At 42.1% G+C, this 23,610-nt stretch overlaps 1 protein-coding gene across 4 annotated transcripts in view; it reads right to left on the minus strand.

Annotated features, from left to right (window-relative positions):
• The window catches only part of casz1 (castor zinc finger 1), a 163,360-nt gene that overhangs the window by 54,256 nt on the left and 85,494 nt on the right, over positions 1 to 23,610 (minus strand). Inside the window, exon 1 of one of the 4 annotated variants that reach the window (XM_069526242.1) lies at positions 21,252 to 21,703. The exons of 1 other annotated variant lie outside the window; for it this stretch is intronic. In XM_069526242.1, the coding sequence (XP_069382343.1) occupies positions 21,252 to 21,300 (49 nt within the window). In that variant the 5' untranslated portion in view covers positions 21,301 to 21,703. Of the gene's footprint in view, positions 1 to 21,251; positions 21,704 to 23,610 lie in introns of those variants that run through there. 2 more of the 4 variants (XM_020089429.2, XM_069526244.1) reach the window with 2 other exon arrangements.

The raw sequence follows: 23,610 nt of genomic DNA on the forward strand, positions 1-23,610 counted from the left end.
GGGATAGAAAAAAAGCCCAATCCCATTAGCTACGTACATGCATCTCAGCAGACCTGCTGGAAATGTGAGCAAATCTCAGCGATGATTATCCCCCAAAGCTCTCAAATGATAATACATAATCGAACTGTACAGAGGATTTCTTTGAAATCGCACAGCTAGCGAGCACTAATTTCCCCCCCCCCCTCCCACATTTGTGTTTGAATCCGGTGCTTTCCAAATAAAACAGAATGAGAGAGTTCTGCAATCAGTCGCCTCTGCACCTAAAGAGACATTTAACTGCTGTCCTCCAATTAGAGGCCCGAGAATGGAGCTCCTCACATTAGGAGGAGGAAATTATTTAAGACAAAGGTTACGACACAAGTTCACTTTTGAATCCATTTAAAGTGCAAAATGAAGAAGAAAGCAAAGTGCTCTGCGGTGCTGGTTTACTCAAACATTTGGGAGAGTGATCTTTAATTTAATCATGGGTGTTTAACACAGCCCTGTACTTTCATAATCAGAGAATAAAGGAATAAAGTTGTATTGATAACACACAACAAATCCTGTTCTTCGGCTACGGTTAAGAATGAAACCAAAATGGTTTCTATGAAATCTCTGAAATAAGGGTTGAGGCTTCAATTTATTTTTTATACCATTTTTTATACCAAACTACCACAGGGATTTTTATTTTATCAGAAACTTTTTTCTTAGATACATCAACAGATTTTTCTACCGAGTTCATCAACATCAAATGGCTGGCTCTCTAAACTGCAGAAATCATTTACATATAAATGTGAAAATTCTATTTGTAATTTCTAGAAAATAAGTGATTTAGTGCGGTGCACTTTTAATATTTTTTTCGACATAAACTATGCAAGTTACACAAGCCATGAAAAGACCCTGTTTTCTTACAATTGACAATAATTAAGGTGAGCTCTCTGATGAAATCTAAGCCTCTTAGCCCGACCTCCTGCCATCTGTGGCTCCGAAAAAGCTTGAGGAGGTTGGTTCACTTTTTCACCTCCTGGAAGGAGCGGGGCAGGGGGGGTTGAGAAAAAAGTGCCGTTTATACCGCGAGTCAGAGCGCCACGGTCAACCTGCTTTCATAGTCGTGTCATGGAGGTGGAATGAAGCGTCTGTGACAGAAAACAAACAGGAAGCTGCAAGAGGAGAGAGAGAGAGAAAGAGAGAGAGAGAGAGAGAGAGAAACCTGTGCCCTTCAGTCTCTCCCAGTAAAGACACTCTTAACCAGGTCTGACAGCTGACAGCTCTTTGGCAATTGGGGTCAGTTAAAGGAAAAGTAGCTCAAGTTTTGTTGAGGCTTTGGCTTCAGAGATGTTCAGGAGCCACTGCCCACCGCAGTATCAAAGGGGATTATAGGGACAGGGCCATCTGTTGCCAGAATAAGCATGAGCCCTTTTATGTCTCTGCCTGTATGTTTATGTGTGTGTGTTGTAGAAAGACAGAGGATCCCCAATGTCTGTGTACTTTTATCTTAAAGGGCAGCAGAGGTGTGTGGTTCAGCCAACACTGTAGGTCTGATGACTGCTTCCAATCTGGCCTGGGGACACGAAAGGGTAAAATAAAGCAAACAGGCACATCACCATCACACAGAGGAGTCGCATTATGGTTAAACACTCAAGTATGATGCCGACACACTCTGCAGGTTCTCGACTTAAAACCACGGGGACTGTATCGGTGCTCAGTGATGGTTTAAAACAGAATCCTCCTCTAATCGTGAATAGTCTGTCTTTTGTAATCCAGGCAGAGCAGAGAACTTGTTTTTGTTGTGGCTTTACTGGAGTACCAACGTGGCTCCCCCCTCACCTCTCTAATTTGTTTTGGGTCCTTTTTCTCCATGGCCTCTGCCTGGGAGTGTTTTCTCCTCAATAGTCGGCTACCTTTTAGCTGAGCTGCCCGGTGCTTGACCTAATGCCGACACTTATTTTCAGCACTCTAATTGTCGTTTAATCACATATCAACCTGTCACTTAAAGACCCCCTTTTATCAAGGGGGAACATTTGCATATGCTGTAAAACTAATTTCTATCTAAAGCTCCGGTGGATGTGAAAATAGGTGCTCTGTCTCTATCCTTAACTTTCACACCGGTGTAGACACAGTTAAGCACAAGAGCGAAAGAGAGTAAGACACACACAGTGAAGTCTATTGTCTCTCACCTTACAGACAAAAACACACATAGGCCGACATCATACCTGATATTCTCGATTCAGGTGGTTTTATCACATTTGTTAGCAGTGTGTGGTGACACGTAACGTGTTAGAATAGGGGCCGCGACAAGAGTGATTCAGAGTGCATGTAGTTGTACGAGTCAAAGTGAAGGTGACAGTGAATGTATGTGTGTGTTATAAAGGAAACAATTAGAGTTAATAATGTATCACTCTTCCAAATGTTACATTCATTTGTTCACACTTAGATAAAGCTACCGCAAAATAGGTTGTGCCGGCTTTGCCTTGCAGACTACACTACATTTACATTATCACCCTTATACATCGAGGAGCCATGTTCCGCTTGAGTGGTGGCAGTATCGTGGAGGGGGGGGGGGTGAGAATCATGTTTTTCGGGCCCATGGAATTCCAGTCCTCAGGAGAGCTCCCCCTCTAATTACAGAGCTGGGGAAAGAAAGCTCTTTGTTCCACCTTTTATTACATTAATTGATAAAACGGAGCACGGGTGGAGTCGTCTTAAAGGGGAAAGAAGGGCTGGGGGTGAAGTGAGGGGGATACTTTGGGCAGATGAAGGTGGGTGAGAGGCTTTCTGAGCTAAGGTCCTGTTTTCAGTGGACTCCTAATCCCGTTAGGGGCCCTGATGGTGGCGCAGCCGCAGCCCTGATGGTGGCACAGCCCACAGCTCGCTTCGCTTTCCCAGAGGCCCCCATTGGCTGCTGAGCTGAGGAGGGGAGTGGTGGCAGCAGGGGCAGACGATGGTGTGGTGGGTGAGAGTCCCGGCAGCGTTGTCTGGACCCAAGCCTTAATTAACTGTCTCTTCAGGGGGTACCGAGGACCACACTGAGACCCTATGTCACCACCAGCAAGCCCTGAGACGCTTTAAGAGGAAGTGGCATCTCACCCACTGTGGAATTGTGGGAAACCCTGTGGACCTTTAATATGGACCCCATACAGTGCAAAGCCATATAGATGTTGCAGGACATTAGAGGGTCTATTTTATGACTGATTATTAGTTTATCACAAATTGCACAAGTGGTAGATACACTAAGACAGACTCAAGGGAAAATATTCCGAAAATCAGCGTTGGCTTTCAATATGATTTAGTTGTTTTTCAGTTTTTTTTCAAAACTCAAAGGACAATAAGTTCAGTTTCTATTTGTGCGGGATTGGGCAATCTTATTTGTCAGTGGTTAAGTAGCTGTAACAGGCTTTGTCAAGGCTGTAATCTTCTTCTGCTCGTTCAGGCTACCTGCAGACAACAGAAGCCGTCAAGTGCTGCTGGTTTGGCTGAGCGCAGTCTGAATATGTTGCAGAGGCAATTAAGCATGTTGGTGTGTGTGCATGCACACAACGGTGTCAGAGGTGCTAAGCCGGGCCAACCACGCCTCATTGAAATGCCCATCTTAAAGCCACCCAAGTTCCTCGTCTTCCCCACCCTCCAACCACCAAGATGCTTCAAGACTGTCAAAAGCATTTTCCACAAAGCTGAGGAGAGGGCAAGGAAAAAAAGGACCTGCCACTGTCACATGCATACTTGCGTGTGCACACACACTTGCGAGGCTGTCAGGTAAATTAGATCTGAAAGCTGACAATTTCTGACCATATTTCCTTGATTATTTCGAACAAATGCACACCAGCCGCTCTAAGGAGATTAAAGTGACATAAAAGTCCCGAGTGGGAGGAGGGAGGGCAGAGAATCCAGGTCACCCCCATTTGTCCCCCTGCCTGACAGCAGCTATATCGCTATCCAATCCAATAAAAGTCCCCCCCCCTCCTTTTGCTTTAATTAATTTTACAGCTAGCTTGCTTAATTACTTTCAATCAAAATCCTCTTGCCATCACAAAATTAGAAATGGTTCAACTCCATTAGTCTAAATTCTTCATTTACATACACAAAGACTGTCAGCTCTTGCTAAGCAAACGGCCTCCTGCTTGATGAGATTGTTTTTTTCCACACACTCTATCACTCTCTCCCTCAGACACACACACACACACACACGTATGTGCAACTGTGGTGTTAATTTTTTTAAAAGGAGAAAAGTAGCATAAAATTATTTGATCCCCTTACTTAAGACATTCTCTGCCTAATCAGGGTTCAGGTGAGCTGTGGTACACACCATCCAGGGATAATGTAGAGTTGAGTGTGCGTCTACAACTGTCGAAATTGATTACGTCCACAGCTCTATGTCAAAAGAAAACTGCACGGCCGCAAACAACGCAGCACATAGGAAAACTGCATGTAAGAGATAAACAGAATTAGTAAGGCTGCAGCTGAGATTGTGTATATGAAGCTAACTAGTTCTTCTTCAGGATTAGCTATTATTTGTGAAGCGATAGACGAGCTGCAGATTACCCGATGACACATAATGCCCTATAAATCTGACTGCTTTGTGGCAGGGTGTCACTAGTCCTGACTAGACTGTGGAAACTAGTGACGCACTATCAGCGGTCGGCTGCTGTGAGCAAGGCAGCAGGATTTTTCAGAGGGCCCATGCCCTCCCGCCCGATCACTTCAACTTGGCACACAGGCATCCTCTCCATCACACACACTGCCCGGGGCCTGCACATCATTGAGAATTAAGGACATGCAGATAGGGTTTGTGCACTGACCAAAGTGAAAACCCAGGCACACGAGTACACCACCACATGTGCATACACACACACACAATTTTTGCACACACACTAGTGCCATAATTAGGTCCTGAGATGAGGACATTAAACTGGTATAATGCACTCACTGCTGCAGCACACTACCACAAAATATATCAACACTAAACCTACATAATCATCAATGACACTCTCGTATTGCCTTTAATTTTCTTCTCACATGCGTGCGACTCAGCGGGCCCAGCGCAAAACCAAACAACACAACAGCCTTTGATCTGGCTGAGTTGAGATCATCTTAAATCTGCTGCTCTTTTATTAAGGTAGCGTTGGAAAAAAAAGAGCCTTGAAAAGGACAGAGTTAAGGGGGATTTGTAGCATTTCCGAACAGTGTGCCAGAGTCTGGAAATGCTTATAAATTAACCCCTAACAAGTGACCATGGGTTGGGGCAAGTAAAGAAAATTGATTAAAAAAAACAACAAGGGCCCTTCCTTATAGGCCGCCGGCCTGACTACAATATAGGTCTGACCTGCCCCCTTTACTCTGTGTCTGCAATCACCGGTTTCCCTTGCCCTCTTTAACCAGTCCCCATTAACGCTGTTAATTATCCAAATCCATCATTCTTGGGGTAAATGAAGACTGCCTCTTTAATTCAATTTAATAGGATCATTTTCCAACTCACGTTCACTTTAGCCCCAGCTGCCCGCCCACTAGTCCCCCACTGTGTCTCCCCCGACTGTATCTTTACTCCCTTGGCTGTATCTTCTGCACTCTGGCTCGCTCCCATTGGTGGAAGGGGGAAGGTGCTGAGGCTGGACGGAAGCGATGGGCTGACACACTGTTGATCTACCAATGTCTTGTCTTGGCTCGGCTGGTGGCAAGCAGCAGTTCTGGGTTCCCAGTCTGCTGCGTGCGTGCGCACACATACACACACACACAGTCACACACACACTCACACACAGAGTACCAGCCATGCTCACTGGGGCTTAGCTAATCCTGTCACATCAGGCCACGTTGGCTGAGTTGAGGCCTTTAGCAGATCCACTCCTGCCCCCTCCCTTCCAACCACCACCTCCACGTACCTCTACACACACTCACTCACTCACTCACTCACTCTCTCTCTCACTCACTCACTCTCTCACTCACTTTCTCACACACTCCTTTGTTCGCTTCACAAGGTCATGGGTGGCAGACCACGGCACGCGAGTGGTGAAACGGGACAGCTGACGAATCCCTGTGTGTCCAAGCCGTGCACGTTGTGCTGATCTTATGGCGGACAACAGGAAATACCTTGATATAGAATAAAGAAATACTTTAATTGCAACTTTGTAACTGGTCAAGTTTGCAATACATTTACATTTTGAAAAAAAAAGACATTAATAGTCAGGGTAACTAAATGAGACAGACATGCTTGTGACTTGCTGTGATTGCACGTCATTAAAATGTGTTTATATAATACACAGGTGTCATTTTGTCTTTCCCTGTCTGTGGAGTGTCAAAGTGCTGTCAGTATCGAAACACATTTTCCATGAAACATTGCCAGGGTATGGAAACTGGACACTCGTGCCCTTTAATCGGACTTTCTATCTATAAAATTACAGCTATATCAAGACTGACTTGGGCGTGTATTTTATGAGCCTTCTAAGATTTTCCTTACAGAGAGCTTTCCTCGCTGAGGCCTGTGAGACGTTTCCATACCTTCAAATGCAATTACAAATCAAACATTTAAATACAGATTTTATTAAGTCGTTTCTAAAAGACTACAAACTTCGTATGAGTATAAATCAGCATGTACAGTACTAGTCTTAGTAGTCGCATTATCTCTCTTAAGAATGTGTTAAAAAAAATGTCTCGCCTTACTCCATTATTCAGTGTGAGGGTAAATTTGCCCCCATTTCCACAGTGCACCCCCCCATCCCCCACAACCATACAAACACACACACACACACACACACACACACACACACTCACGCACTCACGCACACTCAAATGAACACAGCGCTCCCTTTGAATTTTTCCCAGACTTTCATTGTTTGGGCATTTGAGACAGACACTGGGAGAGTTTCAAATGATTTTAGCCATGATTTAATTTGGTTTGTTAAAGGGTGATGTCAGCACAATGGGAGACGAGCCTCTAAATCCACTACATTCACCCAAAATGCCCAGATGAGATAATCAATGGTGACGTCTACGAAAACACTTATTATATTTGCCCATCGCCTGGCTGAAGCTGTTAAAACTCATCAGCGTTATTCCCATTTTTTTTTCTCTGGGAAAGAGAAAAAAAATGTAGCTCAACTTATAGTCAAAACTGTCAGCCCTTTTAAAGAGACACTGCAACATTGTTGTGGCCGTGGATGGAGTTTATAAATGGAAAAAGACAGGGCAGAGGGATATCGGGTGTCAATTCAATACTCATTTTGTTTGCACCCGATACTAATTAAATAAAACACGCGCAACTTTTTAATTGGTTCTGCAGAGATCAACAGTTTCAAGGAAGTTGAACAAGTATACAATCTACTGTAGTTATATAAATACATTCTTCATCAATAAGCACTAACAACAGGTTCTTCTCACAGCCTGCTGGAAACTGTGAATGAGTTGTGCTGGTCCCTTCACTTGTCCGCACTATTTGAAAGGGCTCGGGGGCTGACAAGGCAGCAGAGGAGATAAGAAATGGATCAACCTGAGCCTTTCTCATAGCTTAATTTATTTTAAATCCAAGCCCTATTTACACACCACACACCGGCAGGCCTTGTCAGCTCTAACCAGCATTGAGATATTTAAAACCATTAATGCTGTACAGCAGCAGCCTGAGCGTGTATGACACAAGCTGTCGCCGTGTGAAACAAAACGAGATCTGCCACAGCTTCCACTTTTGAGCACAGCACGGCAAAACGTAAAATAGAAAAAGACGGTAGCCATGCAGTCAGGTAGATCATATCAGATTTCATAATACAACGATTGACAACTGCCAGATCTTTAAAAAACGTCAGAAAAAAGCATTATAAAAACTACAATAAGCAATAGGAAAAAAAAGAGAGCTTTATTCCTCGTCCATGCACAGGACAGAGTCTATATATATTTAGTGCAGGGTCTAACCCCACAGAGGCAAGGGTCAGGATATGAAACACACCGTCTATGCGCCTCCTGACAGGATATCCTCATGGATCAGCAGCGGTAGCCATGTTGACCCGCCCCATTATTAAAGAGGCTAATCTGTTCAACATGTCAATGTTAGCACTTTTAGCTGCGATTAATAAAAGAAGACCCCAAGAGTGCTGCGTGTGCTTTTTCACTGCCCCAGGTTGTTTTCATTTGGTTTGTATTTTTAGTGGTTTTTGCTGTTTGGTAATTCAACAGTCCTTTTTTCTGCTATTAGCATAAACAGTGTAAATTATTAACTTTGTTAAAAGAATTATAATCAGCCCTGAATCCTAAGCTCTGTAGTCGCTTTGTGTGTTTTTCCTTTTGTGCCACTGGCAAAGACTCGCTATGGCATTGCAGATATCATTAAAGCAAATGTAACTCTATATTTTATAGATGCGGAACAATGAGCATGTGACGCCTGACTTTCGTGACCATTTGTGTGATGCTAAAAACGTATGGCCCGGTGGCTTTCACAGACTGGTAGTAATGGAACGGCTCTCTAACAGACTTGCTTTCTAAGTGCCTGGTGCTGCGTCTTAATTTGTAATCTAGTCAAACCAATTGTCCGCTAGCTAAAAAGGTCACAGAGACAATAGACTACACAGCCTCCCGCAATGTAGAGAAAGCCCAGGGTGTCTTTTGTAGCTTTTTAACCAAAGATGTAATTAAGACACCTTCATCTTCAGGGGTGAGGAGGGCACCGGCAAAGAGTCTGCTGGAACACAAGAGAAACTCCACACTGCTGGAAACAGAAGTGAGATGCACACTAAGATAGAGCGCTTGTATTTTGAGCTGAAAAGCACCTGTGTCTTCAGCGAAATGCAACCACTGAGGACTAAGTTTACCTGCTCATGCAGCAGGCATGTGATTTTATACACTGTGACCGACGACTGTGGCGGAGAAAGCTTGTTGGGGAAAACTGAGTGATGCAAAGCAACACAGGAGAGGCAGAGGGGGGGACTTAAAGGACGTGATTTATCTGGGCTTGATTGCGTGTTAATCGAGGTTACGTGTATTAAGTGGAATCTAATTGGAACAGACACTGGCAGTCTGACAGATCGACATGATGCAGATGGATTGAGGGGGAGAGAAAGGGGGAGTGAGGGAGACAGGGCAAGGAAGAGAATATGGGAGAGAGATGGGGAGAGTAGTCGAGGAGACGAAGAGCAGAGACAAAAAAAAAAACAAACACATTTTGCTACTATAAAATGCCAAACTAAAATAGTCTTGTGACAGTGCATTAAAAGAAAACCACCGGAGCCTTTAAAGCCGTCGAATCACAGGACAGAAAATGAGGACTCTGTCTTTAGGTTCGTCTCACGTGCGTCTCATGATTGGCGGCTGATGAGACATGTAACCCTCCTGGAGGAGGACACACACGGGTGAGATTGTGAGTGACAGGGCACAGCGCCGGGGTTTGCCCTCCCCCTCCAGTTGCCATAAACATTCATTTCAGCTTTATTTGAAATGAGGGGGAAAAAATGAAACACGAGGTAAAGGGGCCGAGCGACAGCTGCCATAAAATTTCTCACCTCAACGAAGGGACAAGCAACTGTTCCAGCGGTCCTCATGACTCCATGCTCCTCCTGACAGGCGACAACTGTTTCGAAGGCCCTCTCTGCTCCCCAAATCTGAGGTATTTAGTGAGGGAGCTGAATGACCCTTTCAAATGTTACCAGAGTAATAGACCATAAAAGATGACCACCTGTTAAGGCCAAGCAACTGCTAACTCATATCCCACAGACTCCATGGTGAAATAAGAAGAACACCATTTGTAGAAAAGCTTCAGAGAAAAGAAATTCACATTTGAAGTTAAATAATGGTGTGTTGCATGAATGTAATTTCTATTGTGGCGTTGCTCTGAAGTGGTCAGTGTGGCTATAATTGGTAATAGGGGATACAAAGTGTGAGTGACAAGAACAGCCTCAAAGCAGCACATAGCCCAGGAGCGAAAAAATGACTGTCACAGTGCCATTATCTAAATCTGGGTTAAAAATACAGTAGTTCCCAATGAAAGGGTCACTTCTGTTGATAGCTGACCCAAATGAAGGGTGGCAATATCGAATGACTGTCCGAATGTACAAAACATAAAACATTGAAAAATGAAAGAAAAAGAGAACAATAAGTAAAACAGAGAAGTAGATAAAGAGAGAAACTATGGGCATAATGTAAGGGCGGTTTGCAGGATACTGCGGCACTTGAAACTTCACTCATCAACACAAAATGCCCAAATTGTTCCCGACATGATCCCGTCATAGCGCCGAGACAGAGGAGTTGCTTCGGTCATCCGTTGATTTGATCCATTATGACTGTTACACTAATGGCATTAATAAGGGCAAAATTGCTATTTTGAAACAGAATTTTCATCCTCTTTATTTGGCCAACCTTATTGCCTTTCTTCCCAGTGTGTGTGTGTGTGTGTATATGTGTGTGTGTGTGTGTGTGTGACCCCACCGTCTAATGGCTATAAGGTCATCTCTATTTGTCAAGCTCGGTGTACAATGTCGTTGGATTGTGACATTTTGCGTTCTTTAATAAAACAACAACATGAGCTTTGAAACTTGACTCCCTGCTATTTCTGATAGATGGACTAAACCAACTGGCCATATTAAAATACCCCAACCTCATTTAACCCTATAACAATACATTCAAGTCAAAAATGGTAGTTTTAGAGACCAATACTTAATGGGCAACTCAGTGTTGCATTAAATACACTGGAAACCCTGTTTTAGAGACATCGAGCGAAGTTGTTTAAAATCCAAGTCTGTGAAAATAAATGTGCCCTTGAATGATGAGTTAAATTCACTACAAACCTTCAGCATCAGCTCGATGAATGTGTCTGAAAGTTTCCTGTGTTGTGTATTTGTGCTGAATATAAGTATATGTGTGTGTGTGTGTGTGTGTGTGTGTGTGTGTGTGTGTGTGTGTGTGTGTGTGTGTGCTCAGGCCTCATCAGCCTCTAACATTGAGAGGAATGACACTCTGTGATCAAGGACATGAATTGCTCATTGATTTTTAGGGGCCAGCTTAACTATCCATTCCAATTGATTTTTAGCTTTGCTGGGTGTGCGAGTTATGGCAGTTTTAATGTATCATCTGTATGTGTACTCATCACCCACTGCAAGAGGATTTACAATATAGTCAGTGGAAAATGCATATACAACACCAATGTGCAAATATGGGACAAGGACTCTATCCTTTTTCTTCTGTTCTTTTTTTATTATATATTTCAACAAGCAAAACTCTTATGTTTATAGCAGGTGGGGGAAGAAAATCACACTTAACACACTTTTTATACCTCAGTCATTATGTGCTTCTGAACTTGACTGTATTTAAAAGCAACTTTATTGTTTTTGTATTTTTGATGCACTCATGGAAAATAAAACCGAAGCATGTGAATGAGCTGTAAATCCCCTTTGATGCAAAGCCAGTGTTGTTTAGAGGATGCATTTCATCTCAGAGTATCATGTAGTCACACTAACCAGAAAACAGAAGACATTTTAAAAGGCCCACTCAAAGACAAACCATCACTTGGCCACAAACCGTCAGGCGGAAACAAAACAGCAGATCAGTAAGTTCAAGAATCTCCCTGAGATATCTTTTTAGTTTTGCAAAGCAGAAATGAACAGTCGTCTTTTTTTACACGAAGGAGAATTTTGCCATAATAACTCATATTACCCATCGATTAACAATTAATATAAACTATTAATAATCAATGGTTTGATGATGTAAGAGACAAAGTCAGAGCAATGTGATCCAAAAGGCGGTCTAAAGTCATCTGTCAGGTAGAAAGTCATTAAAATAGAGGCTCATTTTCCTGCGCCAAGCTTAGGTTTCACTGAGGCAGGGATACATTTCTATTCTTCAGCAAAAGGCTGCGCTCTCATATGATATCATCTCCTTCAGAACATTGCTCTCAATGGCTTGTCTTTTTCTTTTTGTCTTTTGTATTTTTCTACAATTCAAATTCTCCTTTTATTTTCCAGATGGTTTGGGTGAAGCGTTCTTCTGTGTGAGGTAACTGTCTTTTGTTCAGTGAAAAGGACTCTGCATAAAGCACACTTTACTCCGTCCTTTAAAAAAACAAGTCTGCTTAATTAATGTTTTACAAGTGCTGCTGTATTCTTAGTAAAAAAAAAAAAAAAAGCCTCTATCAAAGCCGGCAGGTTCAGATTACGTACGCTAATTGAAATTCTGAATTTCTAAGCCAATTTCTTTTTTTTCTTTTTTTATTCTGCTGCCGCTCTGTCTTTCTGCACACACAATAAAGCCTGGCGTTTGGTAGTCCACAAATGACATCAAATCATCTAAGTAATATGGGCTTTTCTTTTTTTTTTCCTGTATTCTCATGTTCAGCTAGTGGGTTCATGAGACAGCTTAATAAAGCAGTAAATGCTTGGGGAAGCCGAGAGCCTACTGCGTGTGTGTGTTTGAGCATACATGTGTGCGCACATGCAGGCACATCTGTGTCTATGTGCACACGCATGCTCTCGTGTTTTACCTCGACCAGGGATTTCAAAGCAGAAAATAAAGCGGGGTTCCACATTCAAGCAGAATTTCCCAAAGAATAAAGCCAATGAACAAAAGAGAATGACTAATACCCAAAGCAAAGCCAAAACTAAGACACTTATCTCACAGGTTGACATTGATAGACCCCATATTAATGCACACTGAGTTAAATGAATAAAGCATCATTTACAGGTTATACATGCATTAGTTGCTGGAGGAAGGCAGGTTGTGTGAACATCTGCAGGTGTGGGGCCAGAGAGGCTGAGGCCAGTTTGGGCGACAATCAGAATCACCCAACGTCACAATAGAAGAAACTGGGGACCATGATCTGAGATGTAGTTGAACATCGGATCAGCGAGGAGATGAAACAGAATCTTTGTAGCCCCGCGTATACTCTGCATATACACACATTCGTTTTCTAGGCGGTTTGAACTTTTCCTGCCGTCATCATTTATCTGGTACGTAGCTATAGCAGGCAATTACATAAATTACAGAGTTTAAAAACTGGTCTTCGATGATAACCTTTGCACTGAGTTAATCATTGCAGCCAAAGAAAACTGCTTATCCTCTGTTGTCTTTAAATATTACAAAAAAGTCACGCCGGTGCAACAGGGTATTATTTTATTGGCTTGTTTTGCAAGCATTATAACTTTGCATTCTTCTCCCAAGGTCAGTTATAAGTGCGCCATGCGCAGTATTTACACACAGGGCTTTTCAGGTCAGTTCCATTGTATTTACATCAAATAATTTTTGATAAGGGATGTAAAAGACCTATAAACCCAACATCATAAACGGGAGAGGTGTAGCTGATGTAAGGACAAAAGATCAACGGGAATTTTTCTTATCTCAGACACGTTGATATTTTTGAGTCAACTCAACAACCCCACTTCCCCCTCTAACCCCCACCTTTCTCCCTCGCTCTCTGAGTAGAAGCGTGGACTTGTTAGATTTAGTCCAATGGCTTCCCAGTGCGGCCAGCGAGCGAGCTCTTGTTTCATAGAGAAGTATCTCCGCTGTTATCTCCCCAGCACTATAATCACTTAACAAAGACTTGGGCATTCGCACAAATTAAAACATCAATAATGCATAAGTGCTTTTCAGTTTTGAGCTATAGTGTCCCTGTATTGGGATGAAATACCCCCCTCCACCAGTGCAAGAACTCTAGCTCGCCATCTTCTGTCCCACAAACGACTAAAAGAAGCCACGGCTGTGCTTTGAGCAACAACCCCCTCCTTCCTTCTTTTAAAGCTGAGGCTACAGCTGTGGTGAACGTTTGGGATCTGCTCTGGTAACGGGACAAAATGGCTGGGCTGAGTGGGATGCGGAAGTTGTTTTAAAGCAGGAGGCGGTAAGTGGTGGTGGTGCATCAATGCAAACAGGCAACACCCTTGAGTGGCGCAGCGTGGCATCCTTCCATAAACAACACCACCGCCGTGTCCCCAACATTTATGATTTTGCGGCGAGAATGGCAACGCAGGCCTCATTCTAATCCAAGTCTGCATGTTTGCCCTATCGTTACATGGCTAAATCTGCCCGACCTAGTCTCTTATTTTCCCAGATGAAAACACCACACGTTTTATATGGTTGTCAGTCGTGCTTTGCCTAAAACAAGTCATATGAGAACATTACGCTTGGACAAGATGGGGAAGGGTGGGGACATCATGGGAATGAAACTTAGCGACACATTGAAACCAGGATGCTGTTCAGGCTTCTGTTTAATTTGAGCAAAGGAAAAAAAACTTGTCCATATTTATTACTGCAGTTGAGAATATGAAGTGTTTTTGCGCTGACTGTGGAGGAGTTAAGTATCATTATTGGACTTGTAAATCCATGACCAGCACTGTTCCAACACCAATGGAGGACGAGCCATCCTATACAGATGGCCTCAAGGACAATTAGCAGTAATGATTGGTTGCCACATAAATGAGGGAAATTCTATTTGCTACTGCACTTGCTGATGATCACAGACCAAATGCCTCTGACAATAATATGGATGGCTGCTTTAAACGTGAATACATACAGTACACTGGAATAGAAAAGTATCTGTCGCTCTGTTCCATATAAGAAAGGTTGATCTTTAATTCTTGCACAAACACCACATTATCACAAGGAATAAAAAGACGAGACAAACAGCGCGGTGATCTAAATTATTATCTCTTCAATCATATCCTTTTCCCCAGATATCTTCATTTCCCCCCCTCCCTTCTCTGTCAGTTAGTCTGGCAAACAATCCCCTTGTTAGCAAACTGTTAAGACAGCCGCTTGGTACACAAATTGCGCTCGACCAAGCGAATTTGTTTTGCAAGGGTGACCTGTTTAATCATCTCATTTTCTTTGGCGGACATTTATTCATCTGGTTTCCACGGTTACAGAGAACATTAAGGGGCTACAGTAATAAGGCTGGAGAGTCAAACAGGTAATAAAAAAATTAACGCCATTTTCCAGCAGCCGAGGACAGTGGGTGAAATGAATCAAGGGAGAGGGGAGAGGAGCAGCGGTGGGAGCGGGCGGGTGGGGTGTGGGTGGCTGTGTGTGTGAGGGGAGGGGGGCTTCAATATTGTCCAAACAATAAGCCTTAGTGGTTATTTTACTCTGAAGATCAGGTGGTGCTGTTATGGACATGACACTTTGGGCACAGAGCAGGAGAGATAAAGCTTTTAAAGTGGCCCCGCTCCTTTTTTATTGTCATTTAGCGATTACATATCAGAACAATTAAAAGTTAGCCCGAGATATCTATTAACTTTGCTCTTTTTTATTTCTCCTGCGCTTCACAAGGAGAATAATTTGCACTCATGGCAATGCAACGTGTCAATAACATGCAGGGGAACAACATGACATTTAGAAGCCCCAATGAGAAATGTTTCCTCCCGAGTTGAATCACGTTTTCTTATATTGTCTTTTGAACAACTGAGCAACATTAGAGACAGAAAGAGAAAAAGAAAAAAGATAAAAAATGACCTTGGAGAATATAGATTTCGTCTCTCACACTATTAGAATCAGTGACCTACGCACCAATTGTGAGGGTCCAACTTCTTGCCAAATATAGAAAATTCCGGCACAATAGAGGGAACAGGTGCTGAGGGCCCACAGAAAGTGACGGAGCCGGAGAGCTGGGTTGCAGCTCAACGCCAAATAAGGCAGCGAGACACATTGCACCAAGACACAAAACAACCTACTGTTATGTGATTTTCTAGGCTAGATGAGTGTCACAGATTTCCCTAAAAAATTACATTTTTATTTTCTACATTAAGACAATAATCAGAGCTGTTTTCCACTTAAATAATAACCCAACATGAAAATACAAGCAACAAATTTGATGCATTACTCATTTCTCCACTCCTTCCAAAAGTATTTATAATTGACAGCAGGGCTTTGGCACTCCTAAAATATGCACAAACGTTGTCAACCTAACCCTTAATCATTTAAATCATCTGGTTTAACCAGTATTTGGGCATTTTATGACTCTGCCAACACCTGGCCCCTACCTCGGTTTAAAAAAATAAATAAAAAACTAATTGAGTTATTTCTTTGTTTGCTGTCGTGTTAATTGTATATATATACGTTGTACTGGGGGTGGCTCCGCTGTGACTGAGGTCAGAGAGGGAAGCAAAACTGATGGCAGACAATGTGTCTCAGGAGAGGGAGGGAAAAAGAGATGTCAGCCAACCTGGCCTCACACACACACACACACACACGCACGCGCAAACGCAGGATACGCAATCTAACATCAAACGCACAGCGCTCGCGTGTCACAAGGATTGCTCTCCCCTCCTCACCCTGTGACTGAGGCAGGAGCCCGGAGAAACAAACTCTCCGTCATAGACTACACGCGGGGGTGAAATCCCCAAAAGAGGATACAGAACGGACAGCAGCGAGGGAAGAAAATGGCTAAGCTGTGGCTATGGGACTGCCAACTGTTCTGCTAACAGCCTCTTAACAGGTGTGGGCCCTAGAACCATGTAATCCTATCAAGTTACCAAGTGAAAAAAAAAGAAAATCTGACAAACTGCAAACTCCTGGCCTCTTCCCCTCTTTCTCACTCTCTCCCCCCCCCTCTTCTCTATCTTTCTTCCCCTCTTTCTGTTGGCAGTGACAGAAACGAACAGCTGGGCTTCAGATTTATCATGTACAGACAGTAATTATTGCTGGTGCTGCCTGCTACTGACCCAAGTGAATAGAGAGTCACATGAAGAAACACACGGCAGAAGCGGGGGGGATCTGGAGTCGAGGGGGCGTCGGGTTGTGGAGCATGTTGTGTGCGAGACACGGCAGAGAGAAGGAGGGCAGTGTTTAAACGTCACTACGTTCCTGTTTGCAGTCAATTACGGAACGAGGACAGCGGTATTGGCTCTGTAACTCGCCAGAGCAAACACTTCCTCGCTCACATTGAAGGTGACAGAAAAAAAGAGGTTCCATGTTTGTTTGTGCTTTTTTTCTCTTTCCTCATATCAAGAATAAAGACTGTAAAACAGGCGCTGGATTCCCGTCAGAGAAAAGGTGACCGAGAACTGAAACTGAGAGATGTGCTCAACGCTGAAAAACGGTGTTAAAGTGAGAAGGTTTGCTTCTACACCTCCTCGTCTGTTCTTCCAGTTTTTGCCTCAGATGAATGATTTACTAAACTCCCTAGCAATGATTGATTAATTAAAAAACAAGAAAATGTCATTGATGTTGGACCACAAAGTGTTCCCGTCATTATCTCAACCCAGCCTGACCCCACCTGCTGTATTTTTTTCCAAGGATAAGAGGGTCAGGAGATAAACTATCAATTTATTACCTGTGTCAATCACTGTCCTTGTCATTAAATAACCCCACATCTGCTGCTGCTGCTGCCTTTTCCTGCACATGGAGGGTCGTATGGAGAGTTGTGTTCTGTCACATTCCATACCCTCTAACCTACGTACGGGCTGGTTCACACCTTAAAGACCCCCTGCCACATTTAAAAGGATTAGTCACCACATTTTGTGCCGGCTTAATCTCTCTTTCAGCTGCCCCTAATAAGTGCGCTTCGATAAGCAAAGCATGCAAATTCATTCATGGCCAGTGGAGACCATGCTTTCAGACAAACGCGCCAAAGTTTTCCACTCTGCTAATTGCCTCCTCATTTTCCCATTTTCCCCTCTTATATAGCATATCAATGACTAGAGATTGTTATTCTCTCTTAGACTTTGCATGAAATTATAATTTCATATACAGATTAGGGAAAAAAAGAGAAAAGTTACTGGAAGCTTCGCCCTTGACTCTGCACACAAGAATACATGACACGGCATATTCAGCTGTGAGATTAAATGCAGGGTTTCATTTCGGCTGGACGCTGAAACATATGAGAAAGAAAAAAAGTTTTTTTCCTTGAAACATAATAAATGGTAAAGCTTTTTTCTAATTGCTCATTTAATTTATAATTCATGGCAATCCTTTTAAAGATAGTATAATTAAAAAGGATATTCACCCTCTCTTTTTTCCCTCATTTCGAGCGAAGCAGTTTAACAAACATGTATTATCTGTGATAATAAAACTTGGCTTGTTATATTTTAGATAATAAAGGCAATGAAGACCCAAGGTGCAACCTGTTTATCATTCTGGAATATTTCTTCACCGAGTATTAATTAGGCCATTACTCCAGATTGGTGACGGGGAGCTTTGAGGTTTTAATTAGGTGCTGGCCACTGCATGAGTGCACAGGAGTGAAGAAAAGGGGTGGTGATGCCACTTGCTTCACTCCTGGCCCATATCAAGTAGCCCTGAACACTTTGGCTACTGCGGCAAGATGCCTGGCAGCCCACGTGCATCTGGAGTTTATTTGCTCGTTTGATCTCCGATGTTTCCTCTTTCTGCCGTAAAGGAAAAAAAGGCAGTTGGTGTGATTTGGGTATTAAAAGACGGGGTTAGGGTAATTATGGTGTTGGGTGGCTTGTGTCTGATGACTGGGCACATGCTCAATCCGGACTCAGCTGTCCCTCTCTTTCTGTCTCAACCCCCCCCTAACACACACACACACACACACACACACACACACACACACCTCCCTCCCCTTGTCTGCTGTCTATGTTCCCCCCTTTCTCCCACTGCCACTCTGCTAAAACCAGGCATAACACACACAGCCTCGCGTAACATCAATCAAACACTGAAAGCGCACCATAAAACTACACAAACATATACACTCCCATTAACTACTGTATTTGTCACTTTTGTACATTGTCCTGCTCTGATGTAGCTGTAAAATAAGAAAAGTAAATGTATACTTGATTAAATTGATTAAGGCGGGAAAATTAAAAGAAAGGATGCATTGATGATGCAGTGTTAAATATAAATTTAAATGATAAAATAAAATCTCTTGTTTTTTGACATTTCAAAAACCTAAATAAAACATGAATGGAGAAATTTTTAACAAGTAATTCGAAACCAAGCCTGGTGTACATGGTGTCAGTATATTCAAATGCATATGTAAGTGATAACAAAAATCATATATTTTGGCATCATTTGAACAAATAAATTATGGGGATGTGAGCGTTCTTCCTCGGTTGACAAGGCGACACTAATCACCTCGTTGCTGAGAAGCACTCTTCCCTGACAAGGCTCCTTAGAATACAAGGATCCCCCAGGAGAAATCGGCATGAAAGAGGTTAAAGACAATGACTCGCATTTTTTTTCCTCCAAATGTCTCCCTGTTAAATTTATTTCAAAACTCTGTTAATCTGCTGTACACAACATTCCCATTAGCATAGCCCAGCCCCCTAATAAAAATTCCGGCTAGTTTAATTAAAAAATGTAAATTTACTGTCATCCAAGGAGCAGCAGAAATAGGAGTGCAACAGCATATTTTATTGCTTAAGACATCAAATTGATTCAGGTTATTGCTAAATTGTGATAAAAGGTTATTGAGGGCCTTCAGACCTGGGCTTGTTTTTCTCCCTCATTTCATTCTGCTTTTTGTGGAAGGCCGTAAAAGTTGGAGAGGGCCACAAAGGGTTAATGAGACAACTCAGTGAGGGAGAAGGCAATCAACATTATGACTCATAAGAGGGTAGAAAAACATTTTCAGAGCTGACGAAAAGTTTGAAATTAAGGTGTGTCATGAAAACACTCGTATTTGTCTGTTGTTATTTTAGACCATAACACAAGGTACCTGAAATAACCAGACAAAATAACTGAGCCTTCATGTCTGTCTGTCTGTCAGTGTCTGTCTGTCGTGTGTTTGTGAAACCCTGTGGTGATAGTGGTCGCCTATACGGTCTCTGAGAATTTTATTTAATAACCAGCACCATCTTTGATTTGATTTATTTTTCATTAATTGTGCCATATACAAGTTAAAGAGCAGAGAAGCCTGTGTAGTGTCAGGAGTGCTTAACGGCAAGATTAGACAGCTGGAGAAAACAAATAATTGTTGAGGGGATTCAAATAAGACACAGGGACAGTATGTCAGTGGCAAATAAACGTATTAAAAATAAGAGCCTGGAGCAAACCCTGCTCTCCAGTGAAGTTTTAATTACAGATTTTCTCTCTAAAAATATGTAAAGCCATGAATATGGAATAAATCTGAATATATATATTTATAGCATAATTTCGATAATTTATAACAATTCTATATAAAATTAAAAATAACAGCTTACTAAAAAAATATCACCACATTACTTACCAAATATTTATAAATTCCACAAGTTTAAAATTATGCTTTTTTTTAAAAACTAAAATTAACTTGTTATTTACAATTAAGTTATAAAGTAGTTATATTTATGCATGGTGCAAATAATGAAATACACAGAGACTATCAATACATACATACAAGTGTGAAGAGAACACACGACTCAATGCATGCAAACACAAACGCTTACATAGCGTACACATGAAACAGAAATAACCAAAAATTAAAATGGACTAATTTTAAAACACGTACACAAACCCTTCGTTCAAGTGAAGAGGTGAGGACAGCGACGCTCATGAGTGTAAAGTGTAATCCAGTAACACTGGACAAGTTTATCCTCCCAAAAGTACGCGCAGACTGACTGTAAACCTGACAGTTGCAGCTCTAATAAAATGTCAAACAAGCCCCATCTGTACATTTGCAGAAAAACGCTCATAACTGACAATATTTTGTTGATATTTCAAATATTATTCTAGCTATAATAACATGCACTTGATTTATTTTCTTTTGAATGTAACATACACCTGTGTGCTGAACGTTACACTAATTAGAAGTACCTGGAACGATGCTATTGCTGATGTTAGTTCCCTTTACATGTGTAACGACATAAGCAACACAACAGTTTGTTTGCTTTGTCCCCTTGGCAACAAACCCTTAGGCCATTCACTGTACCCTGATGGTATTGCGAGTGCCTCTGTGGGTAAAACCAACAGCCTACCTGTATTTCTACAATAGCAAATGTTGGCTTTTTTAAAAACATGTAATTAAAGGAAGGGACAAAATCAAGAAGGAAAAACAATGGATGAAGAAAGAAAAAAAGAAAGCTAAACAGGGAGTTGTGCTGGTCTCATGTCCTGGGAGAAAAAAAGCTCCCTGACAAGAGAAAATGAAACTGGCTTTGTGAACTTTCTTCACATGTGGACTGCGTGTAACACAGCCTCATGGGTCGTGTGCAAGAGAAATGGGCAATCATATTTGATATTGCAGTCACCTTTGGGCACTGTCAAAGAGCTATAAATAAGGGTGTCGCAACACTCGGGCATACATACGCACTGGCACGTAGTTAAATCATGAACAACTTCCCCTCTCTGTATATTTAGTCAGAGATAAAGGCACACCTTAAACTGTCAGCTAATAAAACATATCTGGCGACAGACAGAAAAAGAAGAGGAGTACTCACCATATTCAGCAAAGTCGAAGTTAAATCCTCTCAGACATGTAACTTTCATAATATTACTCAACTCTGCTGGAAAGTCATTCGAATGTTGGTTGGTGGAGGGGAAATAAAGCGGAAAAGTAACTAGATTTCTTTAAAAAAAAGGCTTCCTTCAATCATGCACTAAACTCCTTGACATGTAATCTGTCAATAGTTTGTTGCTGAGATAATGCCGGCTGCCACGAGCGGATTTGATTGGCAGCTTAGGGTCTGGCCCCTCCTTCCTGTGGTTTGACGGGGGGTAGGTGAAAGAAAATGTAGCCTCCCCCTTCCCTGCTCTCTCTGTGTCGCTCTCTCTCTGCCTCTGCGTGCGCTGCCTCTCTCTCTCTCTCTCTCTCTGCTCTGCTCTGCTCCCACAGACACACACACGCACAGACCAAGCTGTTGGTGATGTTTTCTGAATAGACTGATAGGAAATTATGGCAGAGGAGCCGGAGCAGTTTTTTTTCTCCCTCCCTCAGTGGGCTGGCCTTTTCCATCTTTGTGGTCCTCTAGCCTTTCAACTCTCTTGGGGTGGAGCCTCCACTGCCTCTATTCAAATGAGGGTATAGCACAACACTTTGTGAAAAAAAGAAAGGTTTTTGCGGAGGATCAGAGCACACGTTTATCGAGATATATTCCACTTTTACTGAGGAAGAAGTGGCAGAATTATTTAAGTTGAAAAGTCAAATAGAGACTGAGTGTAAAAGCTGCTCTTTAAATTCTGACAATTTATCATTGTTTTATATTAGGTCCCAGCTACAGGGACTTACTATTACTAAATGTCATGTACTAAAGGATTAAATTAACTACATTTCAAACTGGGTACAATATATAGTCCTGTATATATTTGACGTAACATTAGCTTGAAGCAAATACCTCTTTCACTTCTCTCACAAAACAGGGATCCTCTCCATTTCAGTGCCGTGTAGTACACTTTCTACGCCTCTCTCCCTCAGAGCACACTCTTTCTCCTTCCCTCCCTCTGATAAGCTATCAGTTTTCATTGTAATTTCAGGTGAAATGATAAACGACAGCCGTTACCAGGTGACAATGAATACTTTATAAGACAAACCCCTTATTTGCCTGGCAGTTTCTTCCGCAGTGGCATGCAAAGTGCCTCTGGTCCATTTGTACATACACACTGCCCATATGCTGTAAACATGGCTCTAAATGGCTCTCAAGAATGCGGTGTTTACAAACTGATACTAAAAGACTAAAAAAAAGTCCAAACTTTGAAAGGTCACTGGATATTCCTGTTTTTTTGAATAAAGGTGGTGTGTAACTAACATTTAATGGATATAGAAAAGGGGAAATGAACAACTTTATGGCTGTGAACCATAACACAGTGATGCACATTGCTGGCTTCAGTTCCTGAGTGCTGTCAGCAAAGTCCAAAGTATGTGCATAAAACAGGTTTTGGTGGATTCTGAAGTTATGATGACTCATCCTGTTTAATAATGGAAAAAAACCGCTTTGTCTCCTCCTTCCAACCCACATAAAGGAAAATGTCCATAAAAGAATTTCTATCAAAAAAGTTCCCGCCCTTGCTCTAACACTGTACTGTAAATACTACCAAAGCTTTTGTTAGACGTGATGAATAAATTGTTATTGTTCTGCATGATCTGACCTGACAGACCTGTTGCAAAGGTTAAAGTTTTTTTGTGTCGAATGTCAGTTCTGTTCATCATCAATCACATATTATGAAAATAAACATATTTCGTTAAGTGGATTAGTGAGGCCCGGCAAGAAGAAGCGTAGCACTAAAAACTCTTTGTGCACACTGGTAACATGGTTATTATTGAATGGGACATTCTGCAATGCACATGAAGTCAATACAGGTGCTCTATAATGGCAATATAGTCACTACAGAGTATACAGATCAGTAGTGATCAGTGAATTTATAAAATTTCAAGGTGGAAGTATCTTGTGAAGAATGGCGTGAAAGTCATATGTAGATTATTTGATTTAAAAAGCCTGATGGAAATGATTGTGGTTAAATATATGAAATAAAAACTTCTATGTGGCTTTTTTTCCATACAGCTACAGCAGTATGGGTAAAAACAAAACTCCAGCAGTATCTAAACTTGATACTGTGGGACGTTTTCACTTGATTTCTCTTCATGTAACACAGTCCACAGGAGGGAAGGGTTTGTTGTCCGTGCGTTACAGCCCTCTGGCCCTGGAGCTGCCATCTTTGGGGGCAAAACCATTACTTTTCAAAAGGAGCTGTGGGGCTTTTCGTTTGATGTGGTCTGGGGGTATTGTATGGTGCATGCGGGAGAATGTTGAGGGCAAGGTGGAGTGTGTATGCGTGTGTGTGCGAGTGCGCGCTGCTGTGCGC

The sequence above is a fragment of the Paralichthys olivaceus genome, chromosome 6 (assembly GCF_024713975.1).
Source record: "Paralichthys olivaceus isolate ysfri-2021 chromosome 6, ASM2471397v2, whole genome shotgun sequence".
NCBI classification, from domain to species: Eukaryota; Metazoa; Chordata; class Actinopteri; order Pleuronectiformes; family Paralichthyidae; genus Paralichthys; species Paralichthys olivaceus.